Source organism: Ochotona princeps, chromosome 24 (assembly GCF_030435755.1).
Source record: "Ochotona princeps isolate mOchPri1 chromosome 24, mOchPri1.hap1, whole genome shotgun sequence".
NCBI classification, from domain to species: Eukaryota; Metazoa; Chordata; class Mammalia; order Lagomorpha; family Ochotonidae; genus Ochotona; species Ochotona princeps.
In genome coordinates this window covers 31609605-31637054 of record NC_080855.1, presented here as the reverse complement: position 1 = coordinate 31637054, position 27450 = coordinate 31609605, and the positions used below count along the sequence as shown (strand labels likewise).

Here is a 27450-nt window from a genome sequence, read left to right as displayed (position 1 = left end):
AGCTGAATTGGAATGGAGAAGAAGCTGACCTCTAAAATTAAACAAGGGAACTTGAGCTCTGGGACACCCTCAGAGCCTGCCTCTGCCAACTCACTTGTGGCTCATGCCACCACCACACAAACTACCACCGGAAAGGCACTGTTCAGAAAAGCCACTTAAGGAACAGTGCTCTTGTCTTCCCTTGAAGCTGAACTTCTTAGGCACCTGGGGGTCCACTGAAGCTCAGGCATAGAAGTCAAACTCCAATATATGGATGCGAGCATCCCACCAAGTCCATGAAGGGCCTCCCCTGTGGTTAAGCCTTCCTGGGTCTCACACCTTGTGGGCTCTTGCAGGGCTTTGAAGAGAATGCTGCCAGAGCCAGCACACCTGGCAGCTGTATCGGCCCCGGCAGTTAAGCAAGCCCGCCGCGGCCTCTATGCTGCTTACAGCGCGTGCTCCCAGGCAGTGGCAGTTGACACAGAATTCCAGACTTGTAGGAGGAAACCAAGTCCACTGGCCCAACTGGCTGCCTGTTGGCCTGCTAACAGGAGCTATTTTTAGAGTCACGCTGACAGCAAAAAGAGCCAAGTCTCTGACCTAAAACTGCAAATCAAGACGGCAAAGTGTCAGCCCATATTTTGCTACTGCGGAGAAAATCTTAAAAAAAAAAAAGAATCTCCTTCGGCCTAAGAAAAAAACAAAAAAACCCTGTGCCAAAGGGGCCCTGAGCTAGGCTGCTGAGAGTTCCGACCAGAAGTTGGGCCAGCTGCACAAAGGATCATTTCAATCAAATAAATGGTCCAGGCACTTAACAGCTAGTGGTCACCTGGGTAGGCTGGACAATACCCTGTCATCAGTACTCTTGATTAACTTCCCAAGCTCTGAAATAAAATCCCAGTTGCTTTCTCTCCAATCTCACAGAGATGAAACGGCCACGTGTATTTCCATAAACGAGAGGGGAAAGTCCACAGAGTGAGGCTATAAACCCAGTTTCACGCATGACAGATGACATGCACGTGGGTGGCCCAATGTGGACTAACTGGCCTTGGAGGCAGAAAATCCATCAGAAAGAGTTCTGGCTAAATGGAAAAAGGCCATTTGGGTTTGAGGACAAGTTAGAACCTGTGTCTTCATTATTTCACCCATGGGACACCCTCTAAATTAAGAAGTCATAATGGATGGAGGACTACATAGACCAGGGGCTGAGAAGGGCTCTATGGGTGTCATGGAAGCAGAGCATCAGGACAGGCTGTTGGCACAATGGCTAAGACGCCTCTGCGATGCCCACATCCCCTGTCAGGGTGCACAGGTTTGAGTCCTAGCTCTGCTTCCAACTCCAGCTTCCTGCTAATGCACACCCTGCTAATGCACAACAGGTGGTGCCTTGAATACTTGGGTTCCTTCCACCCACACTGGAGTCCTGGATGGCATTCCTGGCTCCTGGCATTGTGGGCATCTGGGGAGCGAATCAGCGGATGGAAGCTCTCTCCTCAATCCGCACGCTCCCACACACCTTTCAATCTATGAAAAATATCATCACCAAGGAAAAACAAAGGAAGCTTGTTTTCTGAGGGGAACTCAAGCAGAGAGCCTTCTGAAGTTCCTGTCGGGGATCTGAAGATAGATTGGGAAAAGAAGAAAAAGCAGAAAGGGCAGCAGAAGAAACAAGTAAGGGAACAGCCAGCAAATGTCACATTCTGGAATCATCTAAAAGGGGAAATTACAGCTTTCAAAAGAAGAGCAGGAGCCTGGCCCTCTCCATCCACACAGGTGTAGGCGTCCAGTTTCAAGCCAAGCAGGAGCTGAAGCCTTTAGCTCGTCTCCCTCCCAGATCAAGTTGACTAAGTTCACAGCACCACTGCCAGCAGTAACTCAGGAGCTGGGCACTGAACACAAAGAAGTGACTTTCAATTCTTCAACTCCGTTCATGTAACATGCACACACCTTGTCGCCTCAACAGCAGCCCAGACACTGTATCTCTTCATCATCTGGAGGAGGACAACCTTCCCCACATTATTCAGTTGAATCTATTGGCTGCTGCAAGCTGTCACAATACTCCCCGGCTACTGGAGGTGGGACTCCACCTGTCATCTCAGAGAACTCTCTGGGAGAGGAATGCTGTTCTAGCTCCAGGGCACTGACTGGGACATTTGCTGCCAACGCAAAGGGATCCAGCAGCAATATCAGAGTGTCACACACAGAAAAAGCCTGCTCCACACAGAGAAAAAGCCTGGTGCTGAAGGCACCTAAGGGATGTTAAAAAATACTATGTATTTTACCCCAGAGCGGTATGTTCACCTTAGTTTGAGCATGCTTCCATCTGTTCATGAGCAGCTCCCTGAAGAGACTGACTGCTTAGCATTCGAAAGTGCCTAGGCAGGGCAGGCGTGTTGGTATAACTTTTTAAGCTGCCACCTGTGGTGCCGGCATCTCACATCCAATCCAGCTCCCTGTTAATTCAGTTGAAAAAAGCAGAAGATGGCCCAAGTGCTTAGGCATCCATGTGGGAGACCAGATAAAGCTCCTGATTCACAGCTTTGACCTTGCCCAGCCCTAGTTGTTGCAACCATCTGGGGAGTGAGCCAGTGATGAAACATCTCTCTCTATGATCCCTCTCTTTCTAACTCTGACTTTATAAACAAATAAATCTTTAAAAAATTTAAATGAAAAAAACACACACACAACTGCTTCTCCTTGGCTGGCACAGTGGATGAAGCTGTCACTTTGCAACACCAGCATTCCTTATCAGAGTACCAGCTTGAGGATCTGCTGCTCCATTTCTGATCCAGCTCCCTGCAAATGCAACTGGAAAAAAGAAGGAAGCTGGCCCAAGTGCTTGAGTCCCTCCCACCTACATGGGAGACCCAGATGGAGTTCCAGGTTCGTGGCTTCGGCTTAGCCCAATCCTGGCTGTTGTGGCCATTTGGAGAGTGAACCAGTGAATAGAAAACCCTTCTCTCTGTCTCTATTTCTCTTTCTCCCATTATCTGTCACTCTGCCTTTCAAGCATATTTTAAAGTAAATAAATGTCCCTCTGCCTTAGTAATACCCAGAGTTTTCTTTTCATCTGGAGGACCCTACATCAAAGATAACCTAATATTTATGTTCTCCATCATGGCCATTTAATTGTATGAACTAGATCAGATAGGGAGACATAGGTTATCAGAATCCTACTGCAAGGAGTAGGGATTGTCACTACAGATTACGGAAGAGTAATGAGAGCAACAAGAACTATGATATTTTTGGAGCATTTACTGTTATACCTTAGTCCATGTTAAACACATTGCATGGTTAGTTCATTTAACTCTGCACAGTACAATGACCCCAGTCTTCCTCCCTTATCAACAAGGAACACACTCCGAGTGCTACAACCCAGTGGCTGCCTGAAACCATGGGTAGCACTAAGCCTTTATAGATTATGCCTTTTCAGATGCATATATTATTATGACAAACGTATAAATCAGGCAGAGTAAGAAGTCAACTGTAACTAAATATAGGAAATCAGAGCAATATACCAAATAATAAAGACATGTGAACGTGGCATCACTCTGTCTTAAAGAAGTCATGATAAGCATTAGTTACTTGGCAGTTGCCATTAACCATGGGTAACTGCAAGCATGGAAGGTAGAATCAAGGAAGGCTGCCAGGGGACTCTTATAACACTGACAGCGACAAATGAAAAATAGGACACAGGACAGATCTGAAGACCATCTTCGATATTTTTCACTCTATGCACTGGTCAGAGCTGGCCTGTATAACACTCGTTGGTATTGCATCTGCCACCGACACATGGAGTCACTTGAGAGTCACCTGCTGCCAATTGTGAACTCAGGTGTTCTTCAAGCACCAGGAGCAGTTGGATCAATTGGGACGGGATGAGGTTGGCCCCTCGGGAGCACACCTGTACCTTTCTCAGAGTTCCCACGTTGCCCATGATGCTTTGCAAAGGCCCTGATACAGGATGCACTCTCCTAGGGATTCTTTCCAGCTACCTGTGCAAGCAGCCATGTGTGTCTAAGATATGGCTGGGTCTTCTCATGAGCCAAACACGTTCTTTGGTTTTCATGTGTTCATTTTCACTGAGTTTGCATTTGGAGTCTCAGAAATGTATATACATAGATATTTGAAGAGGACTGAATGACAAAGAGATGATCCTCCATCCTGCTTAGAGCAGGGGCTTATACATGATTGGAAGGGATAGCAAAGAGCAGAGAAAATGCCAGGGGACCCATTCCACTCCGGGGGAGATAAGAGGAGTGGGGAGAGAAAGAAAGAAAATCTTCTACCCACTAGTTCATTCTCCAAAAGGCCCCGAAAGCCAAATCTGAGTCAGGCTGAAGTCAGGAGCCAGGAACTCCATCCTAGTCTCCCACGAGGGTGGCAGGAGCCCAAGCATTTGGGGCATCTTCTGTTGTCTACCCAGTTACATTTGGCAGGAGGCTGGGTCGGAAATGGAATAATTAGGACTCAAACTGGCACTCCAACACATAGGCACCCAAGACGCAGCTTAACTCACTGTGCCACAACACCCACAACTCTCTTTCTCAAAAGACTCTTTCATTTTAATGTGCTTTAGTTTTAAAAGCTGTTTTTTAGAATTTCATTATTACTATTAATTTGATTGACAAATCCTAATTATTGCAACTTGGGATGCAATGTTTTGATACATGTATGCAATGGGCATAGTTAAACCAAGTTGATGAACATACTCATTGCCTCATTTACATATCATTATTTAGGGTGAGACATTTCCAATGTACTCTTCTTAAGTGGTAACACATTGTAATTGATTATCATCACCTTGCTGAGCAACAGATGCCCAAGCTTATTCTTCCCAACCATGTGAACCTTTGCATGTCTGGATCAGAGATTCACATCTTTTCATTGGTAAAATGAAAGTTAACTTTGTTCTACTTTCTACATCCGTGAGTTTCACTGTATTCGATTTTAAACACACGTGAGACCATGTGGTATTTATCTCTCAGTGCTTCAGTGACTTCCCTTAGCCTGATTTTTCTCTAGATTCATCTCAAAAGACAGAAGAGACAAAGAGACATCTTCCACCCGCTGGCTCAAGAATCAAGAGTCTGTAACAGCCGGGCACGGGTCAAACCAAAACCAAGAGCCTGGAAATGAAACCAGATCTCTCACCCAGGTGTCTGGAACCCAAGTGCATGTGTGGGAGCCATCACTCACTGATGCCCAGGGTGCACAGTAGAGGAAGTTGGATTGAAAGCAGAGTGCAGACTCAAACTCAGGCACTCTAATGAGATGCAGGTGAGGCACTTGATGCCCCAGTGTCTGTCCCAGATCTCCCCTTTATCAAAGATAGAACAGAGTTCATGGGATCTGCATCTCTGCTTGGGACTCAGTCATTCATTTGCAACACCTGTCTGTGCTGCTCTGCCACTCCCCTTCCACATGATGGGATCATTCGTGTTCCAGTCAGGGTGAAGTGGAGTGGCATGAGGTGTCATCACACCTCTTTCAACAACATGCTGTTTAAAACTTAGAAACTCTTATGGAGAGCACTCAAACAACTCAAAATCTGCATACCGTATGATCCAGCAATAGCACTCCTAGGAATATATCCAAAACACCTGTTTCATGAGAAACCAACATGCACCCCTATGTTCATAGCAGCACAATCAGTAATTGCAAAAACACAGAAGCAACCGAAATGCCCATCAGCGGAAGACTGGATAAGAAAGCTATGGTTCATCTACTCCATGGAATACTACTCAGCTATTAAAAAAAAAATGTAGTTCTTTGTGGCCCAATGGGCTCAACTGGAAACCATTATGCTAAGGGAAATGAGCCAATCGCAAAAGGTTAGATACCACATGTTTGCCTTAATTTAAGATGACATGAAGTCAATATGAAAAACTGTATGTAAAATGTAATAGTATAAAGAAAATAGACATGAAACAGCTGAGTGGTAGCCTATGGCCATTTTAAGGTGTATAGAACCTGGTCATGTATAAACCAAAGTTGAAGTGTTGGCGAAGGAGTCACAGTATGTGTAAAGAACTTGCATTTTTTAAACATGTTGATTACTCAATACTATGTCAATTAATTCCATGATGATGTAAATTGTTGCTGATGTTATGTCGGGGTTTTTAATTGACAGGGATGGTGCTGTGCCGGCTCTACCTTCAGACCAGAGATGGTCTCCCCAACTAGCCGCTGAATTTGTCTGGGCAATGAGATGCTGGACTCTATGCTTGGTATATGCTTGTAATGAAAGAATCTCAACTGATTTTGAACGGTGGTAATGCAGCAAGGTGGAGGAATCCACCATGGGGGGGGTTTGGGGAGGGGTGGGGGGAAATCCCAGTGCATATGGGATTGTGTCACATAATGCAATGTAATTAATAAAAAAAAAATCTGGCAAAAAGAAAACCTTAGAAACTCTTTACGCTTGGGACTCTTCATTTAATATTTTTTGGGCCTTGGTTGACCATATATATATAACAGAGAATGAGAGAAGCGAAACAGATGACAAGGGTGGATTGCTGAACCTAGCCCATGGAAATGTCTTTCTACTTCCAAGTTCTGTCTTCCAAGACAGCACTGCAGGAAGAGCACAGACTCTGGGCCCAAGATCAGATGTCCAGCTCCACCTCTCACTAGGAGCATGGCCTTGGGTAAGCTCCTTCCTTAACTGTGCCTATCCTGTAAAAGGATGATAATGATAATACTCCTCCCTTGGGACCAATATGAGCAACAAGTGGATTTGCACCGTGCAAAACACAAGAATGGTTGGGAGCAGTGTTTGGTGCAATGGATTAGGGCCTGTCCACATGAGAGTGCCAGTTAGTCTCTTGGCTGCTCCATTTTCTATCTAGCTCTCTGACAATGACCCTGAGAAGGCAGCCAAAGATGGCACAAGTATTTGGGCACTTGCTATCTACTTGGAAGACCTAGATGGAGTTTCTGGCTCCTGACTTGAGGTTGGCCCAGTCCTGCCGATTGTGACCATTTGGGGAGTGAACCAAAAGATGAAAGATTTCTCTCTCTCTCTCTCTCTATGTATCACTATACTTTTTTTTTTTAAAGATTTATTCATTTTTATTGGAAAGCCGGATATACAGAGAGGAGGAGAGACAGAGAGGAAGATCTTCCTTACTCCCCAAGTGAGCCGCAACGGCCGGTGCTGCGCCGATCCGAAGCCGGGAACCATGAACCTCTTCCAGGTCTCCCACGTAGGTGCAGGGTCCCAAGGATTTGGGCCGTCCTCTCCTGCTTTCCCAGGCCACAAGCAGGGAGCTGGATGGGAAGTGGAGCTGCTGGGATTAGAACCGGCGCCCATATGGGATCCCGGGGCATTCAAGGCGAGGACTTTAGCTGCTAGGCCACACCGCCGGGCCCCCCCAAATTTCTTTACTCCCATGAATCTGCACTCACTCAGACCAAAAATGTTACCACACGCATGAGGCCCTGTGTCTCCAGCCAGCCCATGAACTCCAGGACAGGAGAACTGTGCCACTTACCAACACCATTCTCCTAGCTGTATGCCTTCCTCACAGCTGAGCACACAGTTGCTTCCTAAAATATATCTGCTGATACATGGGGAAGATATGTCTATTTTAAAGTCTAAAAAAACTCTGATTCTTCACTTAAAGCTCTCCTCTTGTTTAAGCTGGCCGTATTTCTCTAGGGAAGGAAAAAAAATAAATAACTGTCTCCCCTTAGAGACATCTGTGCACAGAATCCGAGATCCCAGCAGCACCACACATCCAGGGCAGCCCTTTCAACTAAGTGTGTCTAGCAGGCCCTAATGAACCTGCACCTCATAATTTATCATTAAATTGCATGTTGGGTTAAGAATTGCTAATTGTTCACTACCAGCTCAAATTAGTTATTAATGCATAATGTCACTAATTACAGGGTCATGTAACTTGAGGAGAGAGGTGTCACTGTCTTCTTCATGAAGATGCCTGACTCAGCTCCCAGCCAGTGCCCTGGATTAGCAATGTGCCTGACGATACTATGGACCCTGCCCCTCCGTGGCAAACGTCCGGACATTTTATAGCCGGAGAGAACTGCACAGATCAGCAGTTCCCACGCTGTGAGCTACAGTCCTCTGAAAGCTTTCACAAGTTCATGGCACACCTCACTGAAGTACTTGGCTTCAGGCGACATGCAGACTGGGCACCTCGACTCTTCAAATCCTCAGTTCAAAACTCTCCAAACTCTGACATTCTTCCAGCACTGTCGTGATGCACCAAGTGGAAATTTCCACACCTGTACTCAGGAGATGGGTCACAGCCAAAAGGCAGGTGCACTTGACAATTCCAGTAGAGTTAGCACACAATTAACGTTAGGCTATGTGCATCCAGCGTATATGAAACATACAGACATTTTGTGCCTAGACCTGGCCCTCATTAACTAGATATTAACGCACAACCCACAGTCACTTCTTGGTCACAAAGTCTCGATGAAAATTTTCTTGAATTTATATCCCTGGGCCCTCACAAAAGCCAAAACAGCTGCCAGTTGTTTTTTTTTTTTGTTGTTGTTGTTGTTGTTGTTGTTGTTTTGGCATGCTCTTGCTTGGTTTGCCCAACCCCACTGCTCTCAGTGAAGACTCCAGATCTTTGCCACTTTGCCATAGCTTGCCATGGAAACCCAACTCTTTCTTCTTGGTCAATGACTCCAGTTCTTCATGCACAATGGACATGTGAGTCACTGAACCTGAACTCCCTCTTTCCACTTTGTCAGAGATAGTATCCTGTTCACATCCTTGAGCTCACCCTCTGCTGCCACAGGCTCCCTTTCCTTTCCGTGTCTGGAACTCCCCTCTCTCTCTGGTGCGAATCTATACATCCACAGTCTTTCCTCCATATTTGCAGAGGATCGCCTCCATGTTGGCAGATCCCAAAGAGTGTGCATGCTCAAGTCCCTTCTACAAAATGACACAGAATTTGCACTGGGCCCACACACATCTTCCTGCTTGTTGGGAATCCTCTCTGGATCACTTAGGAGACCTGAGACAATAGGAATGTTATGGAAATCACTGTTGGATGTAGCATCGTTGGCAGAATGACAAGAAGTCTATACGTGTGTTCAGTATAGATGCAATTAGAAAACACCTTCTGTGGTTGAATCCACAGAAGCCGAGCCCTGAGGTAGAACAGGTGAATGGGCTGTGTTGAAACAGAGACCCTTCCTGGGCGCATTTGGACAGCAGATGCTGTGCTGAGAAGGTTCAAGCTGTGAGTTCCATGGGTAAGTGGAACGGGTTGGCTGACTGCTGAGGAAGAGCGAGTAGGGTCTCAGAGAGCACAGCGCCAGAAGTGGGATGTACCCAATAGTGGGATCTGGGGTCCCACCATTGAACCTGAAGCCTGGCACTCACTGGACAAGCACATCGCCAGAACAGTGCTTCTGCTTAAAAGGGTAAAGGCTCACCCCTTCCCTGCCACAGGGCACAAAGGTGTGTGGATCCCTGAAACTAGCCATGGAACACAGAGAAGGCATGTGGAGCTTGGACCACTGCACAGAACCACTCTTCATGACTACCACGAGAGGTGCTTCCACATGGGAGAATCTTCTGAACTGTGTCAATCAAGAGACCATGGAGGAGCAGGTGCTGGGGTGAAGTGGGTTAAGCCACTGCCTGAGATGTCCATATCTGGTATTATAGCACTATTTGGAGTGTCAGTTACTTTGCTTCTGATTCAGTCCCCTGCTACTGTACATGGAAAGCAGCAAACAATGATTCAACTACTTGAGTCCCTGCCATCTATGTGGAAGAAAGGATGGAGTTCCCGACTTCTGACTTTGGCCTGGTCCAGCTATAGCTGGCATGAACCAGTGGATGAAAAATTCTTTCTTTTCCCAGTAAAGATATATCTTTAATAAAAAATTTAAACACAAAAAAGCAACTTCTTGTGTGATTCCACGTATATGAAATGTTCCAAATAGTTCAAAGATTCAGAAGGTAGCCTGGCCCTTAGCAGCTGTGGTGCAATACTTTTTAAATGAATGAAGAGTGCAATCTGCGGCTCAAATGGAGGTCAGATTAAGAGCATAGTTGAGTAGAAAGAGTGGGGCTTGGCCAGAGGCACCTCATTAGACAGGCAGAAGCACACAGATGTTTCTGGGATGGGGGAGACTTCACACTGGAGACCAGCAAGGAAAGGCAGGCTTTGATCTGGGGAGGAGGACAATAGCATCACAGAGCAGTTGAGAGACTGCAGCTGCAAAATAGCCTGCCAGGTCCTGGCTTCCTAAAGCAGACAGGTTAACAGGAGACGGGACGGGGTGTAACCAAGGATGAGGGGAGGGCGCTGCAGCCAGCAGAGCCCCCAGTGTTCACAGTACCAACCCTTGGGTTCCTGGGGAAACTGGCCTCAAGGCTCCTGCCTTATTCTGTTTTGTGTTGCTTTAAGGGACTACCACAGGCTAGGTTCATTTACAGAGGAAAATGATCATTCTGCCGACAGTTTCAAAGCGTGGAAGATACAAAGTTGAAACGCTGCATTTGCTGAGGTTCTTCTTGCTGGTGAGGACCCTGACAGGTCTTGGGGTGATACAGGGCATCCCATTATAAGGTGGAGCAAGTGACCCAGAGGGAATTTCATAAGACAGCTGTGTCCTGGATAAACTGGATAAACAATCCATTCTAATTACCTGGAAAGGTCCCACTTGGTCCCACGTGACAACATTTCAAGCTGCACTTGGGAGAGGCCAGTTAAACCATAGCAGCATTTGTAAGCCGCTATGAATTCACATGGAAAGTTCTACCCTTTTATTCATGGTTAGGGAAACACTGATCTCTGGCTTTCATCAAATCATCAGATAGATTCTTCACTCAAAGGATGTTTTAAAACCCTTCGATCTAACGATGGGTCTTTGATGTCACCTAGAAAATGAACCAATGATTTCTCTCTCCGTCTTACCCTCTAGGCTCTCTCACTCTGCTTTTCCAACACGTAAATAAATCACTCCGGAGACCAATGAGGGTGTAAAACACAAATCTGTGTCCCTTCTCTACATAGGGAAATGAGTGCTTCTCCAACATTCACGGAAGAACCTTGGTAGACAGTGCTGTGGACACACAACAGGGGCAGGAGGACAAGTTCTAGAAGCCTTTGCATTCTAATTCTGTCAATGCGTGGCAGTGTAACATCTGAGGCTTTGCACGATGCTTCTGTCAAATGCTCCAGCCCCATAATAACACCTCATGCTGTGGGTGCCCACGACTCCCACAGGGAGGTGCATGGACCAAGGCTATCGTGGGAATGACTGAGGGCTCCAGGAGCGCTAGTGTGGAGCAAGGATCCTATCCTGAGGGCCAAGGTTGTCACGTGCCACCTAACACACAGGTGTGAGCACTCGCTGCTGTGGAGAGGGACTGTCAGCATTACCAAGCCAGGAGATTTCCTGAAGGATCTGGATTTATTGATTTATTCCTCTAAGTCAGAGGACCCAACGCACGGATCCTGTGTCTCCCCAGCTCACCACACAGGACTGGTAGCAGGTGCCTCCTTGATGGGACGAGCATTTTTAGTCCTTCTGAAACAAAGCAGAAACCTGCCTCAAAAGCAAACCAGAGCACGGATGCATCTCTTGACCTGCACATGTGCCTGTCTCCACTCAGCTCCCAGCCAATCAGGAGCAAGGGGCATTCAAATCTTAACAGCCAACGACTCCTACTGTCCAATTAGGGGCCTCTCCAACCAATGCACATGTGCAGAACAGCCCACCTGGACCTCTATATGACCTTCTGGGGGTGGCAGAAGTTGGCAGCAACACCATCATTTTGAGGTGTCATGTGTGAAAGCAGCAGCTTCACCTACACAGAACACGTAGCTGGGGCCAAAGAGAAGTGTTATGTGTCCAGCAAGGTGAGAGGGAGGCCAAGAGGATGCAGTCATCTCTCCCCAACTCAATCCAAATCCCTGCTGAGCTACCATTGTGCCCCCACCAAGACCCAGAGGTGGAACTCCTCTCCATCATGTCGTACCCCTTATATTAGAGTAAATTAAGTGCTCAGTAAGCTTTTTCTCGGTTTATGTTGACTGCTTGTTAACTTCTGTTTGAGAAGGTTTATTTGAGAAGTAGAGGAATAGAGAGAGGGTGAGAAAAAACCTGAGAAAGATAGAGAGACAGAACTCCTCTATTTAACACATGTACCTCTCATATGGCCACAATGGTCAGGGTTAGGTCAGGCCAAGGCCAAGTGGATAGGAACCAGCAACTCCAGTTGGATTTCCCATGTGGGGTTGCAGGAACACAAGTTTTTGTGCCACCTCTGCTGCCAGCATGCTAGCAGGGAGCTGGATCTAAAGGAGAGCAGCTGGGGACTCCAACTAGTGCCCGACATGAGATCTGGGTCTCGCAGGCACACCGTGCCACAATGCCAGTCTCTGCTTGTTCATTTCTGCTATGAGGGAGCCAAGAAGTGCTGCCCAGTATCACTCCCACCTTTACACTTGAGCCTTTCTGAATGGCACCTGTCCACTTCCTATGTCTAAAATGCTGCTGACAAAAGGAGATGAGCAGAGGACCAATAGAAAATCTCGGAAAATAACTACTCATCAGGCAGGAGGGAAATAGGCAGGAAGGAACGGGGCAAGGACTAATACAGAAAAGGGACACAGGTTTCCTCTCTTACCTAAGCTAACGTTTTTTGGGGAATATGAGAATTTCTCCTCATCCCCACCTTTACCAAAGTTAAATCATAACCAGTAAAGATTTGATATTGTCGTGACAAGGAGAAAACTTCATGTCCTAATGGTTAAGACACCATATAAGCCATAAAGTGGCTTCCCTCCAATTAAACATCCCCATCCACCATTAACAAATTAAGCACTGAACAAGTTAAGATACATTAAAAGGAGATCACTGGGACTCAATTCCATTTTGTACATCGGAAATGCATGTAATATTAATGACTCATGATCACGACTTGAGTTTCTGCAGTCTTTTGAAAGTGCATATTAATCATCAGTTAATGTTGCCATAACTCGGGAAACAGAAGCTAGCTTTTCTTGCTCAGTGCCTTTAGAGAGGTTGGCTGGGCTTCCCCAGGCACCTGTATCTTTCCTTCTGCTGCTAATGCGTACAGTCACCTCCTTATTCTGTTACTGGCCGGGTGCCAGTCTCTACTGCATCATGGAGAAATACCAAAATATCAAACCCACTCTGTCTACCCCTAAGCTGAACTTCCTCCCAGATGAAGGCTCACGGCTCCTTGGGCACTTGTGACTATGGTCTCAGTATTCCTAAAAGCCACACTTAGGTTCTCAGGTAACATCTCAGCAATGACAGTGCCGTGTGCAGGCTGTCAGGGGGATAGTCTTGCAGGTTCACAGGGATGGCTGTGGGTGGGAACTCAGCCACGAGATGGCTCTGGCTGAGAAAGTCACAAGACTCAAAGATGACCTTCTCCAGTGCACAAATGTGTCTGTGGGCGGCTCTGCTCTGATGCAATTTTTCAGCTTGAGCAGGAAAAGAAAAGAGAGAGAGAATATCTCGAAATCTTATTTCTGTTTATCACAGATTTGTCAACGGAGGAGGCTCTTTACCATCACCTATAAGGAGCTCTCATGCTCAGTCCATGATTTCTTCTTGTCCCCCTTAATATCAATAAGCACATCCCCTAAAACCTAACAAAGGTCACAGGCTTCACCTCCTGTGACTTCAGACAGATCCTCCCTCACTACAGAGTCAGTTCAGCCCTCAAGAGGAACTCACAGGAGGTAGTGGACTGTCACTCACACGTCATCTTGGTTGAAACCCACAGCACTTCCGGTGAGCTGAATAACTGCCCTCCTCTCCACCCTCCCTCAACAGCCCAAACATCCACAACCTCACGTTTGGCACTGTGCATGTCGCATCACACAGTGAAAAGAACACTGCAGTTAAGATGAAGTTTCAGACCCGGAGAGATTATCCTGTGCTGCGTGTCTGGACCTTAGATGTGATCATGAGAGTCTTCACAATAAGAGACCAAAAGGCAAAGGACGGAGAAGGCCATGTGGCTGAGGAAGGCAGAGAGAAGGGGAGAAGTGAGGTGGCCAAGAGCCAAGGAAGCAGGAGGCCTCTGGACACTGCAGAGGGCAGAGGCAGGACATGCCTCTGCAGCCTTCCGAAGCACCCAGCCCACCAGGACACTCTGACTTTTGCTTCATGTAGAGCATGTCCAGGACTGCAGGAGAACACATCGACACTATTTTAAGTCACTGTATTGTTTGTGAGTTGACTAGCAACAGTAAGAATTCAATAGGACACAAAACCAACTTACGTCATTCGAAAGCCTTCAGTTTGACCTTTCTGATGGGTATATCATGAACTCCCAATCTCCTAGTCCAAAGGGGCAGACACGATATGGGGACAGAAGTACATGGAGCTTTCAAAAGGCCCCTAATCACCCAGGACACCTCACAACTATTTGGTGTGATATGAGTCTTGCTGCAATTATACAAGTTTTCAAGAATTAAATGCAATCCCACTTAGCCACAGAGGGAACATCCCAACATTCCTCATGGATGACTGACACTGGCTAGCACCAAGCCCTACATGTACTGTTTTTAACCTATGCACATACACCTATGATAAAGTCACATGAATATGTCAGGACCAGTAGGAGATTAACAATGGAAAGCAGCAACATACAATATTATACTATAATAAAAGTGTTTTTATAATGGACCATTCATTTTTAGAATTTTCCATGTAATGTTTTCCAAGCATGATTGATCACAGGTAACTAACATTGTGCAATAGACAGGCTGGGATATGTGACCTTTCAACTTCACGATTAAGAGCTCGCTACACAGTTCATCACACAGAGGAAATGTCCTTAAGAGCCACACATGGACTCTGTACATGAAAGAGCAAAACACAAGGTCCTCCTTCAGAAGAAAATCCATGCTCTAAGGTAGTCCAACTCCTAAGCAGCTGTCTGGATCCAGCTACCCAAGACCATGGCAGCGTGACCTGCTTGCAGGTGGCACCTCATTCCCCTTGGGTCTGGGGACATGTTGGCCACCAGAGCTGAACTGCTACTTACCTGATGGGGAGGGAGGGGTCTCCGGCATCCCACCAGTCCTTCGGGGGGCTGATGTACATGCACCATAGCTCCCAGCTGTACCCATGGGCCGAGTTCTCGTACCGCTGCACCTCAAAGTTGTCCTGCTTGATGTTGTCGATGGAGGGCAGGATCACCCTTTTCCGGTTTTCCTGGATACGAGACAGAACGGGCTCAGCCCTGCAAGATAGAGAAACAGGCATGGAATCTCTTTGCTCTGCCAAGACCAGGGGAATGGAGCGGAAGGAAGTTAGCCAAGAGGCTGGGCTTTGAGTGGGTTGGAACTCAGAGGGAAATTAACACCCTCCCCGGAAGTCCAGCAGTCTACCTATGTGGAACCAAGGCACTGCAGACGAGGGCAGGGAAGTGCATAAGACACAGGGCATGCCTGTGCCTATGCAGGCATCACCATCTCGACACTTGACATGGTCTCGGAAGCCTGGAGCAAGAATTCAGCACACAGAGTCCCTTCACCAGGCACAGTCATGCCCCATGTGTTGCATTGAGTTAAGCCACTGACTGCAGCACTGACATCTCCTATGAGCCTGGCTATTCCACTTTCCATCTAGCTAGCTCCCTGCTCATGCACCTGTGAAAGCGGTAGGTGGTAGGTCCCTGCCCAGTAGGTGATAGGTGGAGTTTGCTCAGCCCCAGTTGTAGCCGCCATTTGGGAGGCGAACCAGTGGACGGAAGATCGATTTCTGTCTCTGTCTCTCACCCTCTCTTTGTAACTCTGCTTTTCAAATAAACTTTTTAAAGCAAGTGCCACAGAGCTGTATAATTTGCATGGCTCTCGATCTTTATCAAGTCCCAAGTTTCCCTTCAGGGTGCCTGCTGCCACTTCTTGTTTTGTCACGCTGGCACTCAGTTCTCTTCGCCCAAATAGGTCACTTCTGCCCTGGCTGGCTTGGTTTTATTAAGTGTTTCATCAGCTTCTTTGTGTGTGACTATTTCAGCAGTTTTAATTGATTACTTAATTGATTTCTTAAAACGGATCTAATTGAATTGGTTAACAATGGAAAGCTGGGAACTAATTAAATGCAAAGGCAGGCAGAATCTTGCCATCCTGCTCAGCTCCCCGCTCAGCTCTGCAGCAGGCACACGCAGGCAACTGGCTCCAGGTTCAAGGTGTAGCTCGCTGGCTTAGGACAAAGCAGATGGTCAGAGAGCTCTGCCAACATGTTCCTCCGAGGCAGGCGTGGGAAGGGATCATTTCCCATCCTGGAGAAGAAGGAAGAGATGGCCCTCAGAAGCCAACACATTAATCTCCTGGTTTAGACCAAGAGTGCATGCCTTGGAATAGAGTCAAGTGAAAAATTCCATTCCTCTGCATTATTTGGAAGAATAATGAGAATCTGCAGTCTACAACCCATCTCTTTTCATTTGCAGCTATTGAATTACCTGTTGGCACAGCTCATCTTTCTATTTAAAATGAGCAATAAAACATACCTTGGGCCATTTACCCCCCCCAATGCGTTTGCATACACCATATAGGCTGCAGCCAAATGGGAATGACTCGCCGAATATTCTAGACCTGTTTCCAAGTCCACTGATGCTAGTCTGCCTTGGGAACGTCCTTTACAGTGACAGAAAGTCTGGTCCCTAAGAAGTTGTAGCCAAAATGCCACCTTTCCACTAGGAAGACTTTTTGCTCCTTTCCAACTTTCTTAAATTTATTATTATTGCTAATGACAATTGAAGGCAAAGAGATGGGAAGAGATCTTCCATCTGCTGGTCCACTTTTCAGCTGCCCACAATAGCAAAGGTAAGGGCACCCTGAATCCAGGAGCCAGGGTCTGTCTTTGGGTCTTTCATGTGAGTAGCAGAGACTCAGGTACTCCAGCCATCATGGACTGCCCCACCCCACCAGGCTGCATATTAGCAAGAAGTAGCCTTGGAAACAGAGGTGAGGCTCAAACCAGGCAGTCTGACATGGGATGCAGGCATCCCAGACAATGGCTTAACATGTTATACTGCAACCCTCCCTGCCTCTTCTCAACGCTTAAACCATTTCCTCCACCTTCTGTAAGGCACACCAAGTGCTCATGCTGCCTTTGCTAATCATAGCACACACGATCTTTCTCCTTAGCAGCCCGTGAGAATTGATTATTGAGCACTTGATCAATGCTACACAGGATTCTAAATGCTTTATAGGTGTTGCTCAGTGCATTCCCAGCAATAATCTGAAGAGTGGATTCTTTACCACTTGACAAATAAAGAAACAAATGAGGTCGAGACACTAGGTCCGTGGGTGGGAGAATCCAGTCTCTAACCTAGGAACTTTCATTTCAGTCCTAACCTTGCAGAGAGCTCCACTGCCTCCTACAAGAGGCCATGCCCCCTAGAATGGTCTGGTAGAAGCACTCCATTCACCCCCAACACAGTGTGGTAAAAGACACCTGAGCAAGGGGGCCGAACACCATGGTTCATGCCGCGTGGCTGAGGGCTGGATGCACCTGTCGCCAAGAGAAGCTATGATTCCTGCCATGCACTTGCTTCTCTCCCTGGGGATGCCCTGCGATACTTCACCAAAGGAATCCACTCCACTTGCACAGAGCTTGGCTCTGTGAATGGATTTGCCAACAGTCATGAGCAGGTGTGACGATGTCATGACTGAGCAGAAACTTCAGTGGTCTCTGGGAGGCTCGGCCGGTGTTCCTTAACTCTGAGCTCATATGCTCTTGATAGGTGCGTTGCTTGGATCCCAGAACACAGAGGACAGACAGACAAGGGAAGCCGTGGACAGACAGAAAATAAGATCTGACAAACTACAAGCCAAGTGCGAAAGGCACAGGCTGGCAAGTCATTGAGACTGGAGATGATTACTGCACTAGAACAAAGTGCATTTGACACATGTCATCCTGCAAGAATGAACTTGGAAATGTTTTTAGTTTGGAGAGGGTCTATGCCATTCTGGTAGAAGTGTGGGAAGAGAGTCTGACTCCCTAAGACTGGAGTCCCAGAGATGGTAGATTGGTGATGGATCAGAGTTGGACAGACTACAATTAGAGTGTAGTGTTGAGGGTAGATATCAGATCTTGACAGATTTTGAACTCCAGCTGGGTGGCCAGCCAACTTTTCCCAGGGCAGGTCAAGCATTACCTCTGCAAGTCTTGAGGAACCAACCCCTCAGAACCAAGCACATGGGGACAAGTTGGTTCCCCCCAGCCCAAGCCTCAAAGAGTACCAGCGTCATAGTTGGCATTTAGCAAATACCATCCTAGGAATGAATTCAGGCAGCATTTGCATCCAGGAGTGGGGACCCTTTTACCTGCCAAGGACCATTTGAATATTGACAACATCATTCATGGGCCATACAAAATCATCAGCTTGAAAATCAGTCTGCACCCCCAACCGGAGCTTCCGCTGGGGATGGAAGAAGTCCAAACACTACCGTACAGAAACCAACGTCATCGGAAAGACAACCAGAAGCCCTGAGCGGTCCGCAGAAACAGAAGAACAATAAACATCCTTCAGGACCAGGGAGGAGAGCTTTCTCTGGTCCGAGCCTGGCTCCACCTCTGGACCCCCACCCTCCCTTGCAATGACCATCAGGATCGCTCCGAAAACCCCTCATAGCAAACAAACAATCATACAAACTAAAAAAACCTAAAATAAATAGACAAACAACAAAAAGTAGAGCTTGGAATCTGACAGGAAAGAGCTGGCATGGATTTGCTCATGCCTCGCTGGGTGGGACACGAAGATTAGTCACTCTTCACCGTGGTGTTGGGGACTTTCCTGCACCCCCCCCCAAAAAAAAATGTTCTGCACCTTAATTGTTGACAAATGTCTTGTTAGAGTTACAAGCCAGTCTAGATTATCCTAAAATCTGCCAAGATCAGTAAAATTATACTTCAACACAACAAATGGCTAAATACTAAAATGAAATAGACACGAGACAGCTGAATGGTACCTTATAGCCATTTTAAGGTATATAGCAGCCGGTCCTGTATACAAACTAAAATTGAAATGTCAATGAGCAAATCATAGGTTGTGGTTAAGAACTTGTTTTTTGTTTTTTTTTTTAACATACTGGTTACGCAAAACCATGTCAATTCCATAATGTTACAAATTGCTGTTAATGTTATATTGGGACTCTTAATTGACTGGGATGATATTCTACCAGCTCTAACTTTGGACCAGAAATGGTCTCCCCAAGAAACTGTTCAACCCATCTGGACAATAAGTAGCTGGACTCTATGTTTGGTATATGTTTGCAAGGAAAGAATCTTGATTGAATTTGAACTGTAATACTGCACCAAGGTGGAAGAATCCACCAGGGGGGAGGGGCGTGGGAAGGGGTGGGGGGATTCCCAGAGCCTATGAAACTGTCACATAATGCATAATAATTAATAAAAAAAAAAAGTAAAAAAAAAAAAGAAAGAAAATCAGTCTGATATAGACGTCTTCAATTTCAGGTCCCATCTGCGGTTGCCTTGGCAGGACCAGACCATACAATCTGGAAGGCCTTCTATGACTCATGGGCTGGGCACTTCCCACCTTTGGCAGGTGAATAATAATGAAGGAATGAGCTGGGAAGATGGTGGTCAAGACCTCCAAGAAGACAGAGAAATGAGAAACAGGGAGATGACTCAGGGCAGTCATTTGGCCTAAGAGTTAAGACATCTGCATCCAATATAGGACTTCGTGGGTATGCCAGCTCTGCCTCTTGAGTCTAGCTTCCTGGCAAAGTAGATTCTAGGAGGTGGCAGTGATGGCTCAACTTGTCAGGGTCCTGCCACCCACATGGGACACCCTGCTTGAATTTTCAACTTCCAGCTTCAGCCCTGGCCTAGCCGTAGCCATTGCAGCCATGCAGGACATAAACCATCTATAAGAGTACAGTGCCTCTCTCTCTCATATAAACAAGAAGATAACACCAGTCAGAGGTAACACTGGTGAGCTGAATAATATGATGAAAAGGAGCAAATCCAATGAAATGACAATAGCAATACTGCCAGTTGAGGGCACAAGGAAATGAGGAGGGGATAATACGGAGGAAAGGCGTCCGAGATGGGATGTGGAGCCTGGGGCGGCAATGGAACATTTAAGTACATCTGTTCAGAAGACTCCTAGCTCATTGGTATTCAAACTCAAGTGTACATGAGGCGCTTGGAGGTGCTGCTTAGAGCACATTGCCAGACCCCACATCTGGCTATCATCTTTTGAGTTCACAGGTCTGGGTGAAGCCTGAGAATTTGCATTTCTAGCAAGTTCCCCAGGTTGCAGATGCCGTTGGTTTGGGCACCTCATTTTAAGTAACAGTTATAAGTGGAGATAAACAACTCAAGGAAGGGGCAGAGACAGGAGACAGGAGACAGGAGACAGACAGTTGAGAGTCAACAGGGGTACATGGCAGCAAAAGTCAAAGAGAAAACCGGCGTCTGATGTGACAGACAGCAACACGCAGTTTGACAGGCCAGCGTTAAGAGTCACCCCAGGTTTCTATGCATAGCCATTTCATCCACTCAAAAGGAATCCACCATTTGTCGCAAACAAAGAAGCACAGACCTGCTAATGTCCAATTAGTGATGGAATATTGGTTCTCCCGGTCTAGTACTATGAGCAACACTTACTCAAGGGGGTATCTTTGAATGTAAATAATCGTTATTTGTGAAATACAAGATTCTTCTTCTTACTAATTAAGCAATCCAGGGCACAGGTTATTTAACCCCTGCCACGATTTATGGTCGGTTGGTGAGCAATAATCATTTGACCATGCTTTTAAATGGTAAAGCTCTATTTGAATTTCAACAGGCTCATTGAGCTGGCCATTTTTTGGTGCTTTACTCTTTATGGATCTGGAATTGTCTGCTCCCTCTGTGCTTGCTACCAATTTTCTCCTATTGTTCTTTTCATCTGGAAAATCATCAGGGCCATACCTGCAGAACAAAAACTCTCTAGTCCTCCAAACGCTGCCAAAGGGAATCCTTGACAAAGAGATGATGGAGCATTTAAGAGGTGGAGTTTATGCTAGGTAACTGATGTCATGGGGACTCCATCCTCAGGAATATAACCTGGGGTGGGGCGGTGGCTCAGGAGAGGGTTATTGTAAAAGCCAGACCACTTCCTTTCAACTTTTCTGTTTCGTCACTCACGCACTGTCCCTTTTGCACAAGGCCTGGTTTTTTCCTGCTCCTCTACCTTGTGATACAGCCAGCAGACCCTCACCAGCGACCAGATGTTGGCTTTGCAGCCTCCAAACTCATGATTTGAATTCATGTCTTTTCTTTATGCATTGCGCAGCATCAGGCATCTTGCGATAACAATACAAAATAAACACAACTGTCTTACATCTGAAGCAAAAATTATCTTGAGCTCTAACCATGCCTAGCATTTGTACTGGGAGTTTTGATGAAGATGATGATGCAGTTGGTGATGATGATGGTGTTAATGACCGTGGCCGCAATGATGATGGGCTGCACAGACAGCAGCCAAGTTTCTCCCTGCTTCCTAGTTTCATCTCACCTTCTTCTTCAACTAATCCTTCTCCATGTTTTTTTGCTTAGGTTTATTTTCTAGTGGATCCAGAGGAAATGTGCAAGAACGTCCCACTTCCTGGACTCCAGCCCTACCTGAGAGCCCCTGGGTTGCTGCTCAAGACTTACCAGCCAGCAGTGAATTCCACGTGGGCATCAAAGAAGCCAGTGACTTGGCCAGTGGCTACCTTCCAGCCCTCGATGCGGGCACGGATCAGGCCTTCTCTCTTCTGATTGCGCACCACCTTCACCAGCCCAGGGTAGCGTTTGTGGACATATTCTTCCAAGGGGGCCTTCAGCTCCTCTGTAAATGACAGAAAGCAAGAAGGTCTGTACGTGGTCATTTCAAAATTGCATCCAACTCCTCCTCCCCATCATCATATGAGGTCTCCAGGTCTTCAGGAAGCTCAGAGAGCACAAAGACGTTTAAATGTTAGAAATTCTACTAGAAGAGCTCGGCGGGCGGTGCAGTAGCCTAGTGGCTTAAGTCCTTGCATTGCATATGCTGGGATTACATATGGGTGTTGGTTCATATCTCAGCTATTCTACTTCCCCTCCAGCTAGCTCCTTAGTTGTGGCCTGGGAAAGCAGTAGAGGATGGCCAAAAGCCTTGGGACCCTGCACTTGCATGGGAGACTAGAAAGAAGCTCCTGGCTCCTGGCTTCAGATCAGCTCAGCATCAGCCCACTATGGCCATTTGGGGAATGAACCAGCAGATGAAATCTGACTTTCCAACAAAAATAATTAAAACAAAAAAAGGAAAGAAATTCTGTTAGAAGAGATAGCCTCGCCACAGAAGTCCTGGTCAGAAGTCCTCTCAACAGACTCATCCAGGACAATGTGGACAGCCTAAGGTACATGCACTAGACACTGGACCCGGCTTTTGTATTGCAACTACTGCAGACCAGCAGGTGTCCTTTGAGACTTTTTTTCTCTTTTCCCACTCAGGTTCTTCTTCCTTCCTTGGCCAGACTACCTGTCCTTCCACTACTTGCTGGGTCCTGCCTACCGATTTCTATACAGACTTTGCTTTTTCACAGGCATTTTCTTACATTATGGGTCTCAGATGCAAACACAACCATAGTCCCGGAGTAGAAGTGTCACTGTGGTCAGAAGCAGCGGTCCCAGGAGGTTGAATGTTCTCCAGGCAACAAACAGATGGGGCAGTGCTTCATTGCTATGATGCAACTTGCTCTTTACAACAAACCTTTAAGGTTGCTAGATGAACAACATTTTATAAACGCAGACATGATAGAGCAAGGAGGCTAACCTGTCGCAATGGTCACACGCTCGGTAGAGAAGAGATGAAGCACAGTCTATGTACCTCTAACTTTGTACACGTAAGAGTCAATAGATACAAGGAGGATTGGGAAAGGCACAAATATAGAGAGGGGATCTACATTTTTCTCATCCTCAGTCTCTGTGTCTAGAGTTCTTTTGTGGGTCTCTCCTTAAGTCTAGGAGCATCCCATGTGGTCCTGATGCAAATGGGTCCCCATACTTCAAGAAGCATTGCTATCTCCGACTTTGGTGCAAAGATTTTTTAAAAGCACTGTATTAACAGATATAACTCAGATCCCTTGTTATCTTGGGTATACATGGAGTTTATTTGAAGCCTAAGTAGAGGTTGGCTTTTTGTGCTGTACCTAGAAAGATATGGCCATGTGACCTAGAAATCACAGAGGGAGTGAGGTGGCTGTGGTAAGAGAGTCTCCAAGGGTGTAGACACAAAATAGTTACTGTTAGTTAAAGGTGAAATGCAACGGGGCAGTTGGGGGTGTTAGGCACTAGACTGTGTCCCTCCAAAACCCATCTATTGGAGATCTAAGCCAACCAACTTCAAAATGTGACTGTACTTGGAGACAAGTCTGTAAAGAGATGGCTTAGAGAGTATTTGGCCCAGAGGATAAAGCACCCATTGAGACACCCCTGTCTCACATTGGAAAGCCCAGCTTCTAATACCCAGCATCACTTCCATCTCCAACTTCCTTCTAAAGGAGACCCTGGGAGGCAATAGTGGTGGTTCAAGTAGTGGGGTCCCTGCCATCTAAGCGGGATTTGTAAGTTGAATTCTCTCCACTTTTGGCACCTGCCGATTCAGCCAGCCATTGTGGGTATTTGGGGATTGAATGATTAGACTGCTCTCTCTCTCTCTCTCTCTCTCTCTCTCTCTCTCTCTCTCTCTCATACCTTAATGCCTTATAGAGTTACTGAGACTTTGAATGAGGCTATTAGGTGACCACTGAGCCAATCTGACTGATGTCCTTAGAAGGGGAAATATGGACATACAGAGATACTAGAGCCCTGTGTACACACAGGGAAGGCCACATGAAGAGGCACAAAGAAGGCAGTTGTCTACAAGCCAAGAAGAGAGGCTTCAGGGAAACCCATCCTGCCACAGCTTGTCCATGAACTTCCAGGCTTCAAAAGCCATTAGAAAATTGTTAAAGCAACCAAGTGCGTGGTGTTTCTGATGGCCACTGAGAAGAGTGAGACAGCGAGGTTGGAGGTAAAATACAATCAGAATCAAGGAGAAGAATGGAGCCAGGAGGTGAGGGTAGGAGTGTGGGGGGGAGAGCCTTGAACATCATGCAAGGTGCAGCAGGAGGTTGGGTGTTGAGAGCGCAGGGATACTGACTCCGGTTCAAACTCAGATGCTGCCACTGGTTGCCTTGGCAACCCTGGGAAAGTCAGCCAACCTGATGGTACCTCAATTTCCTCATCTACAGAAGCGCCGTGATAATAGCAGTGCCGAGCTCACAGGGCTACTGTGAGGATTAAATGAGTCAGTATAGGCAGGATGCCTGACATTATCCCTGGCATTGCGTAAATGCTTAACACTGAGCTGCCAGTTTGAGAAACGACTGTTTTTCCTCTTTTCTGCCACATAGGTGAGCAGAACCTGTACGGAGATTTCAGAGGAGGTCAGCGAATCTGAGGCAGCCAGGTTTGCATCAGCATCATCTGGAGGTGCTGGGAACCAGTTTGCTGGACACCTCCACCTCTGCTCCACTGCCAGCAGGTATAGGGTAAGGTCCAAGCATTGATGCACTTATCAAGAGCCTGGGGTGCCAAGGCTTTGGTATGGAGAATCACACTTTGCGAACCTTTGAGCTCCAGTTGTAGAGAGCAGGCTTAACCACATGCTGAGCAGACAGGATACCCTTAGTAAAAGTCATGTATGACTGTGGTTTTTAAAGCATTTTTCATTTACTTGTTTTCACATATTTGAAAGTCAAGAGAGACAAAGACAGACAGGCAGAGATCTTCCATTCATTGGGGTTCACTTCCCAAATATCCACAACTGCTGGGCTGGGCCAGGCTGAAGCCAGGAGCCCCAAGCTCAATCAAGGAACTCAAGTACTTGAACCTTCTCCGGCTGATGATCAGCAAGAATGAAGTACAAATCTGAAGCAGAGGTTGAAAAGGAAATCAGACACATGGAGGTAGGCATGCTATTGTGCCCAGTGCCTGCCCCTGTGATGTTACAACTGTACCACCCTCTCACAACCATCTTCCCAGAGCTATTGAAAGGCCATGGTGAAGTCAGGCTGTGCAGATTGCTTCTTCACTCTCGTTGAAAGATGGATAACCAAGCAATTGGCACTGCAGTGGCCCAATGAATTTCCAATTTCTAGGAGCCATGTGCTGTCTTAATGTTGAGTTTTCCTACTAGTTAAGTATGTTCCTTGAAGCAAACATGGCAGTACAAAGGTTGGGCTAGGATTTGGATATGGGTTGTCCCCAGTAAAATGTCCAGTGAGAGGTGATTAGGTGAGGGATGCTAAGGATGCTACCATCTTGACTGCATCAGTGTCTTTTGAAAAGCACTATGTTAGGCCTCTTAAGACCAGAGTATGTCTCATGGAAGTGATCTGGGACTTGAGGACTGAATTAGTGGCCCTCAGAGTGGGTTGATATAAAGACACACACACTTCCTACTTTCATATGCATTTTTTACATTATGATGCAGTGTGATGTCCTCTTTAGAGGTACCTGCTTCATTTTGAACTTCGCTACCTCCAATACCATGAGCTGAGCACATCTCTTCTTTATAACTTTCCCTTGCCTCAGGTATTTTGTTACAGCTACAGAAAATGGACAGAGACCGTTTGAAACCTCATGCCTGCTTGGTTTTTTCATTTATTTCCCAGGAGTGCCAAGTGGGTGGCAGCGGATGAAGGGATCTGTCATTGAAAATAATGGACCATGGCACACGTAGTGTAGCATGGGTTGTTACAGTGGGAAGCCTGTCCCAGGTTGGTGTGTGAAGGGCAAGAATCCATGTAACTTCAAGGAGGCTATTCTGAGCACTGAGCATGAGCCCTGCACCCAAGGAGTTGCAAGTGCTGTCAACTCTCAGTTGCAGAAGGACCCAGGACTTAGCTGTGGCTCTAACCAGTGACTAGATGTCAGCCCCTAGCTGTGTCAATCACCTTTTCTAGATATCTAGCAATTTCCCCACTGGCTAACTAGCTGTGATTGAAAATTCAAGGAGGAGGAAATAATACACATTTACAGGGATGGAGAAAGAAAGTATAGTTACTGCAGCTGCTCTTTCTATAACTCAACAATCCTGAGACATGAATATCAAAGGGCATGAAGAAGTATAAAGGAATAAAAGGGTAATGGCTAATCATTTGGTACCAGCCATGTGGCTGTTTAGAGGAAATGAGAAGCTGTGCATAAATCCTGAATATCCACTCACTCAGTGCTACTTCTAATCATGGCCTTATTAAAAATACAGCTCAATGTTATAACTTCCCATGAACAATAGCTTCTCTCTCTCTCTCTCTCTCTCTCTCTCTCTCTCTCTCTCTCTCTCGTCAGTTTCATTTAAAGTCTAAGGACTACTTTACCCCCAGACAGAAAATGACAGACACCAGTCACTTTTCCAAGATTCAGGGACACACTGATCCAAAAGTAACCAAGGAATAGCATTTCTAAGAACACTGATGCCAAGATCCCATGAGCAGAATCCAAGGACATGGAATGACGAACAAGCTGCTCTTTGCAGGTCCTGAAGTGGGAGTCTGAATTCGGAAAAGTATTGGGCTGTGCTTCCACCTGCACTAAACAGTAACTTCAACAGGGATGATGGCTTACTTACATCAATGAGATATGCTCAAAAATGACAATACATAGTATTGTAAGGTGGATGGAATCAGCGGACACAGAGAGAAAAAAAAAGTGTGCTAGGAGGAGACCCAGAGGTATGGATGATTTGCTGAGAAGTGCTCATAAGGAAGGTGTTTCAGTTAAGCGGAAGGTTTACGGTTCATGCCCTCACTCATCCAGAATTTGTGAATATAAATTAAAACATGTTAGCATAGAATCTATGTAGCCTGGGCCAGCGCTGTGGCACAAAATACCTTGAAACAGCACCGTCTGCACACAATTCTGGAATGGACAGACTTTCCAAGAGCATCTTACATGCACCTTACACTCACAAGAGCTTAAGCCACTCAACAGCCAGCCAGGTCATCTGTGTAAGAGGAAACAAGGGCTGAGGACAGACCAATAGAGGGTGTCTGATGGGATCGGTGACAAAAAGGAATTCTCTCTGCAGCCAAGTCCTGCAAAGACAGAATCAGCCCAGAGGCAACTGGAGTTGGGGTGAGATGGCAAAAGAGAGATTTCTAGAAAGGCTCGTGCTTTGGGAATTCCAGTGTGACAGTCTGGGTACATTGGGTTTTCAGTGTCCCTTTTTGGAAAAAGAGGAGAAAAACCAGATTGGGGAAGGAATCGGGGTGCCAAAGCCCATACTCTCCTTAAAGCTAGTACGTGCACATATGAACTTGACAGAACACGGCACCCAGGCTCCCCAAGGAAATAAATGGACATTCATCCTGAGAGCAGTTAGAAATGTCCCCCCTGTCACCCTGGACCCTTTATCACCTTTGACTGATGAAACTGGTCACTGGAAATGATAAGAAAAGCTTT

General features: G+C 46.4%; 1 protein-coding gene across 1 annotated transcript in view; it reads right to left on the bottom strand.

The window, feature by feature from the left end:
• Nucleotides 1–27450, bottom strand: part of GALNT17 (polypeptide N-acetylgalactosaminyltransferase 17) — a 456103-nt gene that overhangs the window by 205447 nt on the left and 223206 nt on the right. Inside the window, exons 4-5 of the mRNA XM_058680547.1 lie at nt 21637–21811; nt 15008–15205 (exon numbers count right to left, since the gene is read on the bottom strand). Coding sequence (XP_058536530.1) covers nt 15008–15205; nt 21637–21811 — 373 coding nt within the window. The remainder of the gene's footprint in view (nt 1–15007; nt 15206–21636; nt 21812–27450) is intronic.